Below are 12,097 nucleotides of genomic sequence, written 5' to 3' on the forward strand. Positions count from 1 at the left end.
TCATTTTAAAGCCTATAATTACAACATACTAGGTAACAGAAAATTCAAATCATAATATTTCTTTTGGAGTTGTATTTATTTCACTATGTGATTTAGACAATGAAAAAAGACAAAAATACCCAATACAAATAATTAAAAATATATTATATTAATTACACATAATTATTGAATGGTTAAAGAAATAATAATAATAACACTTACCTGATTGAGAAGAGTCTAATTTCTTCACCAAATTTAAAAACCGTCATGGAATAAAAGATAAATAAAAACCACAAATTACACTGTAACAAAGATTGGATCTTCTGAATGCTACATTAGAAGCATTCATAGGTTTTTCTATTATCCCTTCAGAGTCAATGGAACAAGAAGTATCAGACACTGAAAATTTGCAGGGATAACAGCATGAATATTTCAATAGATACAGAGTTCTTGAGGAAATAATCTGACTTTAGGGTGTCCCAACAAGATCTGGTGAAGTGAATTTAACCAAAATCAATAGATTCCTAACATCAACTTAACAAAATATGAATTATTAATTTATTAAAATCAATTCTTCCTTTATTGTTGCAATGTGATTATATATACATAAAATAATAGTTATGCTGTGGAAACTGTAATATGTATGATTTCCATAAAAATCAGGTTTAATTAATAGCATTTACTCATGCATGCAATTATCTTTTTGTGAATGGTAATATTCCATGAATGCTTGGGAAAGCCAATTTTTTAATCTTTTTTGGGTAGAAGATGAAAATGTGCCTAATCTCATTTGTGAATTTTCAGTATAATTTCATATTATCTTTATAATGTGAATGTAAAAATAAGTTATTGTTTATTTATAGAAAAGATAACATTTCCTTCCTGACCTGCTGGCATCTGTAACCCACAAATTGTATAACTGAGAATAATAGATAGTAAAAACATATAGTTATATCAGAAAAATGTTTATTAATGCAAGCAGTAAGATATAATTTTTTTATATATGTATACGATTTAATTATATAAATAATGGTGCAAATAATTTTATGACCTATTATAAACATATTAACTATGTGACAACAGAAGCAAATTCAAAGTGGTTTTTTTACACTAATGATACATGTTAACAACAATATACTAAAGATCACAAAATACTACTAAAATAATCTTCCCAAATCAGTATTATAAGATAGTTTACAAAATAAATAAAAAATAATGTTTTTATGACAGAAGAAAAAATTCTGATATGCGATAATTCTATCATTGTAAACTATTTCATAAACAAATAAATAATGATCAAAACTTTTTGTTATTCTGGATTTTTACCATGTGCTTGTGAACAACTCGATGCACATAACTTAAGGCTACAATAAAAAATTGTGCAATTTTACTTATAACAGGAAGATTCTTCTCGAGACATCCATTGTCAGCTGTGTACAGTGTATGACCCAAACGTTATGCAGTGTATGGCAGCAATGGGTCCCATTTTTTTTAAATGGAAGGACAAACATCCATGAAGAAGAGAAGAGTAGGCTTCTGTTGTGAGTGATGATTTTGTCAGTGAAATTGATGAAAAGTGCATGAAAAGCACAGATTCACTATCTCTGAACTTTCTGAACAATTACCACAAATTTCTCGTACAATTTTGTATGAGATTTTTACTGATAAATTAGGCTACCAGAAGTTCTGTACTTGGTAATTTCCAAAAAGGCTCACAGAAATCCATTGAAAATGGCCTCTGCCACAGACTTCTTTCCATGTTATGATGCAGAAGGAGAAAGTCTTTTGAAGAAAATTGTGACTGGGGATGAAACATGAGTAACTTATGTGAATGCAGAAATGAAACAACAGTCAATGACCTGGGGCCACTCCAGTTTGGCTCCATGCAAGCCAAAGAAAGCCTGTCAAACTTTGTCAGCAAGGAAGGTTATGGCTACAGTTTTTTGGGATGCCAAGGGAGTTCTTCTAATTGATTTTATGGAATGTGGTATGATGATTACTTCAGCAGTTTACTGTGAAACTGAAGAAAGCCTGCCAAACTTTGTCAGCAAGGAAGGTTATGGCTACAATAGACAATTTAAACTGTATTAAGAATTTATTATTTGTCAGTAACATATGATGCTCAATAAATGTTTATCCTATTCAATTTATGAAGTGATACTTTTATCTGTACAGTTTGTCTTTACTGGAATGAGTATAATGTGTTGGCACATTAAATTGTAATGCAAGATTTGTTAATGGCTGCTGATAGCATATGAATTCTTTTATTTAAAGTACAACAAAAAGGTAAAGTATTCTTTTATTTGGGTAGTATAGTAAATAAATATTTACTGTAAATTATGATTATAATTTACGCTGTAAATTATAAATTCTCTAATGTATCTGTGCTATGGTGTATGTGGTTCAAACTGTAAATATAAAAACATGTGTGTTCATAAATTAAACATTGAAAATTTTATATTTTTATCAACTGATTCAATTAGTGAAATAAGATATATTTATGCAATATGAGTAAAATAAAATATATTTATATCGATTTGCAAAATGGATATATTTAACCGATCTGAAAATGGTGAATGTATGATACAATCATGTTCACATGATTGTTTTAAACAGAAGAAAAATTTTTTTTCTATTTTCACATTACAAGTATTTTATTCACTTCTATTCTATGTACAATTGTTTCCAAAAGTAGAATGCAATTATTAAATTATTAATAAATGAAACATTATTTAAAATGTTATGCTTTTATAAAAAAGGATAGTATGAAAATTTTTTGTTGTAAGTTAGATTCAACTGTAACGTGAAATTTTAGTAAATACCACTCTGTAATATCTATATCATTTGTTGTACAATGTTAAACATTAGACCTGTCTAGTATAATAACTGCTCCGGTACATATGCGTACAGGCTGTCTGAAATGATATACATAGCTATTTAATAATGAGTAGTTATGTATTTATCCACGATAACTGACAAAAAAAAATTATCTAAAACAATAAACAAAATCAACATTTTATAAATAAGACATTTTTAGTAACTTATTTGAACATTTTTTTTTACTTTTATGACTAAAGATGATCATAAGAGCAATTGAATATTTTTTTGAAGTTATTGAAAATGTCATATTTATAAAATGATTTGGTTTGTAATCTCAAAAACAGTTTTATATAATATGAGTGTGTTAAAAAAACAAAAAACTTGTATAATTACATAAATTACTATATTTGACAAGCTGCTGATAACAGTTAAGTCAAAACATTATAAGTGCGTTTAGTGTTACTGTACTTAAATATACTACCATGATTTATTTCTTATTAATAGAAGCGCACTGATAGCTTTTTATGCTTAATATAAACTGTTGATTATATTTATATATATATATATATATATATACATACATATAGTATGTATATATATTTCAAATTTACCTTGTTTTTATTTTAAATACAAATCAGTACATTTCTATTTTCTAAAAATACAAATTAATAATACTCTAATATGCACAGTAAAAAAAAAAACAAATAAACTTCATTAACATTTATTATAAAAATGGGCTTGTATCAACCATAGAATTATAGATTACTTTTCAAACTAAAACTTTACCACAATAATTTAAAAAAAAAAATATATATATATATATATATATTAATTGTTTTTTTTATATAATTTGTATATATATATATACATAAAAAATAAAATAAAAAATACTGCTTCTCTAAAAAATATCATAACCACAAAGAATGACTTAATAATGCTTTAAATTTAATTTCAAAAACATCCTTTTTTATGATTCATTTTGATTTTCGGAAATACTATTCATGTTACAATGGAATTATAAAAAAAAGTATATAATTTGTTTAATAATATCATATAAAGGTTTATACATATTTGATTATTTATATTTACCTATTATACTAAATTCATCAGCAACAATGTGAACATTTATTTTACATTTACAAATTGAATTAGAATTTTTAACAATTAGTATAAATTACGCACAATGAAGTTTGCTAATTAAGTGCAGAACCCTGCTCTTCCTGACAAATTCAAATTATATTAGTTAATTTACATAATTTTAGTTAGGGGAAAGAATTTACATTTTATGAGCAATCATTATGAATGTAAAACAATGACTAGAAGAATGGCAGTCTAAAACATTATATGCTTATTGGAAAAAACTGATTGTTAAAGATGGTTAAAAATACAAAAAAATTGCTTATACTGAAATTCCATTGTGAAGAAATAATTGAAATCATAAAACAGCTATCAGGATGATTTTTGGCATTGTCAAGAAGAGATGATAGTAGGTGACACTGAATTCAAGTAAAAAAAGTTGAGAATGTACAGAAGAATTTTAAGTAAAAATGATTAAAAAAGGAATAAAGTAACACTATTTTACCTCAAGCACTGTCCTTAAAATCAACCAGATAAAATTTCAAACGAAGACCTGATTAGTGATCACAGTAAACAATTAAAGTGGAAAAGGGGTTTGGTTTGATATCATTAAAATAAGAACAATCTTTATAAAACAAATAAAATCAACTGGTCTTTGCGTGAAATAATATATTGTGGGTACTAAAGTTTTTAATACAATTTAAACAAATTATATTTTAATTTTTTAAATTTTATTTCAATTACTATCTATTTTGAGTTATAGGATGTTAATGACGTAAATGTACATAGCAGAGAACTTTTTATAGCAAAAATATGATTCCAAAAAATTGCTTTTTATTTTTAAAAGTTTCATATATATATATATATATATATTTTTGTTTTTTTGTTTACTAAATATTCACTTTAAAATCACCTGTAAGTAATAATAATAATAATAATATATAACATAAATCAAGACTCTAAAGAATCTACATGTTTCTGGTTGCCTTAACTTCATGAAACTTTAAAATTTTCAGTTATTTTATATAAAAAATAATAAGTAAAGAAAAAATAAAAAACTATACATAATATCCAGTGGCGGCTCGTGTATAGGCACTGTGGAACTGCAGCACCCCCTATTCCACTTGATATTATCAATAACATTTAATATAATGAGTCCTTTTTTCTTTAATTCTTTCTTTCTACTTGTACAATATATAATCCTTAAGCTTAATGTCAGTAGCCACCTACTCTTTGTGAAAAAGATATAAAAATCTTTGTATAGAACTATGTGCTTCACAGTTCCAATGGTGTGGTGTTTGGCTGTTGTGCACATGCCACATAGGAAGCTGTACATGAGATTGTGAGGGAGAGAGAGCACTGTTGCTCCTGCAGTGCCAACCCTGGCGTGCTGGTGGAAGGTAGTTTTTTTTTTATTTCGCATGTGTATGGAACGTTCTTTGTTCATTCCCTTTTCTAGTTTAGTCGGTGGAAGGAATATGAAAGTGGTTTAGTTGTTTTTTCAGTAGTGATCAGAAGATGGCAGAAAGCAAGGGGTCTTTGATTGCTAAATCTGTCCAAAAACACACTGGAAGGGTGAAAGAGAAGGTAATTAGTAACTAATTATGTATTTGTTTCTGGTGTACACAGAAATTTAAATTAAGTGCCATTGGACCAAAAATGTTTTAGGCAGATATTTTTTTACATTATTATCTAATAATATTAAAAAAATATTATCTGTATTGACATTTTATTATTTACTCAGTTAAACTGAATATGGTTTTTAAGCACATGTGCTTAAAAACCATATTCAGTACCATGTACCATATTCTTGAATGTTATGAAGTGCAGAATTAAATTAATATCCTGCTTCCAGCTATTCTATTCGATTCATTTTTTTTCACCTCTTATTTTACAGAAAACTTTAACAATGGCCTTAAAAAGGCCCAGAAAAAAATTTTCTGGAGCAGCACCCCCAATAATTTTAGCTACAAGCCGCCACAGATCATATTATAATATATGTACAGTAACATAAATATAATACTTTTAACAAACTGCACATCATAGTGTATGTTAAACTGGTACATATCAGTCGACAGAGTATGGCACTCAATTTTTTCACACATTTTTATACAAACATGTGTGAAATACAACATATACTTTTCAATTAACTAAACTGTTGACTGAGAATCCGTTCATTACTAACTGCACAAAAAATAGCCAAGACAGGTCAATTTTTGTTTTGCTTCTTTCTAACCTCTATTTGTAATATAATCAATAAGAGGTAGCAAGGTTTCTCTTGTACAGGCCTTCGCTTGCTTTACTGATTAAAGGTAATGAATCTAACTTGATCTGGATACAATTATAACTTTTAAAACTGTATACAATGTGAAATTCATTAGCTTCAATTTTTGCAGTGAGTGGGACCTATGCAAAATCACAATCTACAAAAAAACCAGAAAATATACAATGGATTTATATTAACTACACTGTGAAACAGCCAGTAAAGCATTACAAAAAAGAGGTAAAGTATATCATTTTCTGTTAAATTGATAAGTACAATTAAAAATTATCAATACAATTACAATTATTCAATATATAAACTACAATTGGAGATATTAAGATAGCACAAGAATAAGCTAAGCCATGAATTCAGTTTATTTATATCTGGTCTAAGTTTATCTAGAATGTACACTCTTTTAAATAAAGATAATTTAATTACCTTCTACGTCTATTGGGAATATTTTATATACAAACATTTTTTTTTTTTTATTAAGGCATTACAGTCACTGATCCCTTATCTGTTTCAAATTTAGACATTTTTATAATTGTTATTAAAAAAGAAATAAATAAACATACATTATTTTAAATTATTTAATAAAATCTAATAAGCAAATGAAAATAAATGAATTAAGGTGAATTGAACAATACTGTTAGATATTACAATTACTGCAATTTCTATACTTTAATTATTTTATAAAGCTCTACAAAGGTAATAAAAATTTACTAAATATACAGTTTTTTTTTTTTTTTACATAATAAGCGTGAATCATGCTGTAAGCTCTCTCTGATTTTAATAGCTACCGAGAACGTATAATTTTAAATTACATTATTCAACTGATAAAAGCACTATTGAAAATTAGTACAACTTGCATAATGTCGTTGCAAGGTTTTTTCCCAAGATGGCTTAAAAAATTAATGTACAAAGTGATTTCTATTAAAATAAACAAAATAACAAACACAATGTACAGGCTAATAAAAATTATGAAGCAATATTTAATATATATGTATCTTACATATCTATTAAACGACAACATCTTCATTATCACAATACTGTTCTGAATATAAGCTTCACAGTTTACCTCAAAAATAGTACATAATATTAATATTATTATTAACTGTTCCTGAGCTGTTGGTGAATGTATTGTCAAGCAAAAAAATGTGTCGAGAGTTAATAGCAGACACATCTACCATGATATTCTATCCTCAATGAGCTATTGTTGGATATATCAGCCACTACATATTTGATTCTTAATAAAAAAAATTCATATAACTATTAAACGATCTTGCTAATGTTTAACTGGCAGAGCCTAATAAATGTATAAAGATGTACATCTACTGTTAATCCTTGAAAAACAAACCACATTACTGTAAGAATAAGGTGATTTTTGTTATTTGTTTGATAATGTGCTTATCATGTTTCTCCTTTGTTTTGCTGCTGCAAAGTGAACATATTTTTTCATTTATTATTTTTAATAATAATTTTTATTTTATGTTAATTTTTAGTCTTTTTTTTACATTTTTATTTTGTGCTTTTATTCAGACAGTTTATTTTTCAAAATAAACAATGAATTATTAAAAAATAATATATCTTTTTTTATTATAAAAAACTAATCAGCAATAATGATATTTTATTTCATTTATGAAACAAAAATTTGTTTGGTTTTTGGAAAATTTTCTTTAAAAATGTGAAGGACTTTTTTTTTAAAGTTCAGCTGTGTTAAAGTTAGGTTAAAATTCTGTGTTAAGGTTCAGTTGTGTTAACTGGATAGCAGTATGGAAAGTTTAACAACTGCTAAACCAAGCGCAGAATTTCATTGTTTTACTTTACCAGTTATTGGCTATTTTTACTTAATTTATTTAACACCAGGGTTTAGTTTTTAGAATTATACTATCAACACTAATGCAATTTAAGTGCATTAGTGTTAAACACTGAGAACACTAATGTATGACCTATGAAGCTGATATCCAACAGATTTAAATTTTGAACTTACTTAAGGATATCTTGTATTCAGAACATATATTATTTATCATAACGACAATCTCATCATAATAGCTAAAAAAAAAAGAATAAATAAATAAAAAGATTGTTAAAAATAATAACATGAGTTATAAATTCAAGTTAAAATGGTAAAAAAAACATACGAGTCAGAAAAAAAAACAACAAAATTTTAATGTTTAAAAATAAAAATATACACTATTACATTTGATTATGAATAAACACACATTATAACCAAATAAATAGTAAATATCACCTTCTATATCTCCCTGAATAATTTTTTCACTGCAAATAAAATAATGTGCTTGAAAGATCAAAATATCTACATTATCAAGAAAAACACAGACATCTGTATATTTACCCAGAAACTGGATTATGAAGTAAATACTCCCATACGCAGAAAATGATTTAAATAATGTTATAATAAAGGTACATTTCTTGAAGAAACAATACTTTAACCAGAGAAGTAAAAAATGTGGGACATTTTCTAATTTATAGAAAATCTTCTAAGAATTGAGTAACAGGCGAAAAAATAACTTTAGTTACATAATACAGTTAAGATTATCCAGGAAATTCTTTCAGGAAAAGATATATGGTACAACTTAAGTCTTTTAGGCGTGAACAAGTTCATGCAATATAATGGAAGCTATCCTGACTAATAATTTCATCATCACTCACAGAGTTCTGTCTTCTGGTGTTACCTGAACAGAATTAAATGTAACTGCTTATGATATAGTTAAATGATCATTAGCATGCATCATGACTAATAATATTCACACAAAAATTCATCCAGCTTGGGAGTCATTCAATTTAAAAGGTAGTATTTTAGCTTCAGCTTATATTTCAATGTATAAAAATAGATGTAGTTCCTTATGTACAATCAGTATACATAGAGGCTAAATCTAACACATCACAACACATTTACAACCAGTAATTATTCCTGCTGGAAGATGAATACTATCACAGTTTAACTAATTATAACTAAATACCATTAATTGAAACCAAAAACTCCATGCAATACTTAATACAACAAACTCAGAATTAAAGAACTACCTCTCAAATGATCCAGAGGTAACTTTAACTGTTCAACACTATTTTCTCATTCTTAATTTTTCAAGAAAAGGTGGTAAGGGCTTCAAAAAACTTCTTTATTTCTTTTTACTGAAAAAAAACTTAATAAAAACATTAAGTTCAATACTGTAAGAATCTGAATCAAGGAGTAGATTTTATATATATAAATATATTAAATGAAATTAAAACATCATAACATGGTAAATAGATAAGTTAGATTAATACCATATTAATTCCAAGAATCAATTTTCACAGGATCCTGCATCTTCAGTTGGTATTTAATCCTATAATTACAGTAACATAAATTGTTTTTATAATTTGTGAATTTGTTTAAAAATATTACTGTTTTATAAATTTTGAAGTAATTATGGATGAATACGCAAATTCTCCTGTCCAGTACTGGAATGATGTAATACTTAAAATGTCATATTTTCTGATGTCATTATTGCCAACCGTTAGGATTGTAATTTATTATGTTTTCATAATATCACCAATTTCAAATGCGGTTTGGTAGTTCATCAATTTATATTTTTGTTTACATATTTATTTTAATGTAATTATAGAATTAAATATCGTTTCAACTTATCTATTTACTGCATTTTGGTGGTTTAAATTTCATTTAATATTAAATTTTATTAGCACAGTGTTAATGAATAATGTTATTATGTTAATGAATTATTTAAATTTTCAAAAAAATATGCAGATATATTATCAATAATAAATAAAATAAAAATATCGCTTCTTGCTTATTTTTATCAGATGTATTAAAAATTTAAAAAAGAAGGATGTTATTTCTTCTCAGACAGATTGTCAAATGATAATTTGAAGGAAAATTTTTCACTGATAATAAGATATACTGCTATCTATAATTGCATTTATAATTATATGAATTCTACTATTTGTTGAATCCATTCATCACATTCAAATTTCTCACGCTCATTTATTATATTAATATCATTGTTTTTTATCATAAGCATTCTTTCAAGAGACTGCGTTTTTACTTTATTATTACTTATTTCTAATATTTTTATGTCCTGTAAATTTGAAAATATATGTTGTATTTTATGTGACTGCATAGTTTAAATTTTTGTTTATTCTATTTAAATGCTTGTAAGTGTTCCTTAAATCTTTTTTTAAATGTTGTTTTTGTAATAACTATGTAGAATTTATTATCAATAAATAAATAAAAATATCACTTACAGCTTATTATTTCTTTTTAGATTCACATTATTAGTGCTATTGTTAAATAGAATTTATTACATTCCTATTATGATATCTATCCTATTGCGGTAATATAAATCCTAATATTAATAATATAAACGAACAAGTGAAATTTGAATATGATTAATGGATTCAGCAAATAGTAGAATTCATACTATTATATTCATCCAATAGAGAGCAGTATGTATTATCAGTTAAAAAATTTTCTTTCAAATTAGCCTTCTTAATAATCTAAGAAGAAATAACATTCTTCTTTAAATTTTTAATACATCTGATGAAGTGGTATATACCACTTCAGAAAAAATAAGCAGCAAGTGATATTTTTATTTTATTCATTTAATGATAATAATTATTATATACTGCTACGATGCTAAACAACAAATTCATATATATATATTTATACACAAAATTTTACCAGTAAAAATTATCACAATTCTAAAAATAGCACCTAAATTCTTTGAAACTCATTCAATCAAATTTTAAGTCTAAGTTGCTTGATTTTACTTCACTATTCTTTGTATGTATACATTCTCAGCAATGCAGCTAGTGCAGAGGCTTACAATGCCATGAAATGTGCAATGTGTTACCCAAGGTTGTAAGAAACACAATCGCACATTACAATGCAAAGATGTTTCAGAATTAGATATCACAAAGCTCCACCTTGGGGAAGAGTGCAAAAATGGCTATGATTTAATTGTCAAAATAAGCTGTGAGTACAAGCCAGGGACATCCTATAGTAGCAGACTATGACTATGTTATGGAGTCTACCAAAAATATCTATTTCAATATATTACACATAATATTACTTTTACAATGTTCTTTTAGAAAAACAATGTATATTGTTACTTTAATTAAAAATATTTCAAGGCTACTAATCACTAAAGTAATTCATTTAAACAAAGAAAGGTGACTGTATAGAAGTATTCTACTTCAGGTCTATTACTCTTGCTCTAATCTGTTTAAACTTAAAATATTATTTATTATTATTTGGACAAATTTAGTCTTATTTGAATTTAAATTTTTTTCTGTCGAAAATAATTATTGAGGTGATTTCACTAAGCATTTGAAACAAAGAATATATAAAATCTCACTTGAGAAACTGAAAAAATACTTATATTTTCAGATCTTGTTCTGAAGTTTCATAAAATTGATGATAGGGTCAACATTACTCTCCCTCGATAGACTGGTATCATTAATAAATTTATTCATATTTAAACAGCTAATTTGGTTGTCATATAAGACACTTGAATTATATACTACTTTTTTCACACTGAATTTTAGAGATGGCATCACATATTTTCTTAAATTTATAATTAATGTTATTTTGCTTTTGAAATGCACATGGTTTTATACAATTTATAAAACAAATATACATCTGGAATGTATAGTAAACATGATTGATATGATTTATAATAATGAGATCAAAAGATACATACGAGTAAATCAATTTAAGTGATGTTGAAGTTTTCTATGGACATAGACTGAGTGGCCATACAGTATAAATGAGTATATTTCATACTAGATATCGCAGTACTTGTTTAGTTAACTTGGTGCCAAATGTTGTTTGCTGTTTTAGTCATTCCTTCCCGCATTATACTAACAATGACATCAGTTTTATTATATCCACTATGTAACAACATACTAATCTTTATCTACTTCTTAACCTAAATC

The 12,097-nt window shown here is 26.0% G+C and overlaps 1 protein-coding gene across 8 annotated transcripts in view; it reads right to left on the reverse strand.

Moving 5' to 3' along the window:
• Nucleotides 1-590: 590 nt before the first annotated feature.
• LOC142323672 (uncharacterized) overlaps nucleotides 591-12,097 on the reverse strand; it is a 37,847-nt gene continuing 26,340 nt past the window's right edge. For 3 of the 8 annotated variants that reach the window (XR_012756149.1, XM_075363751.1, XM_075363747.1), the window contains one exon: nucleotides 8,284-8,835. Coding sequence is in view for 1 of the 8 variants with exons in the window: in XM_075363751.1 (XP_075219866.1) it covers nucleotides 8,762-8,835 (74 nt within the window). In the remaining 7 variants the exon portion in view is untranslated. Of the gene's footprint in view, nucleotides 877-8,283; nucleotides 9,307-12,097 lie in introns of those variants that run through there. The other 5 variants (XR_012756150.1, XM_075363749.1, XR_012756151.1 and 2 more) reach the window with 3 other exon arrangements.

The sequence above is a fragment of the Lycorma delicatula genome, chromosome 4 (genome assembly GCF_047948215.1).
Source record: "Lycorma delicatula isolate Av1 chromosome 4, ASM4794821v1, whole genome shotgun sequence".
In the NCBI taxonomy this organism is placed as follows: Eukaryota; Metazoa; Arthropoda; class Insecta; order Hemiptera; family Fulgoridae; genus Lycorma; species Lycorma delicatula.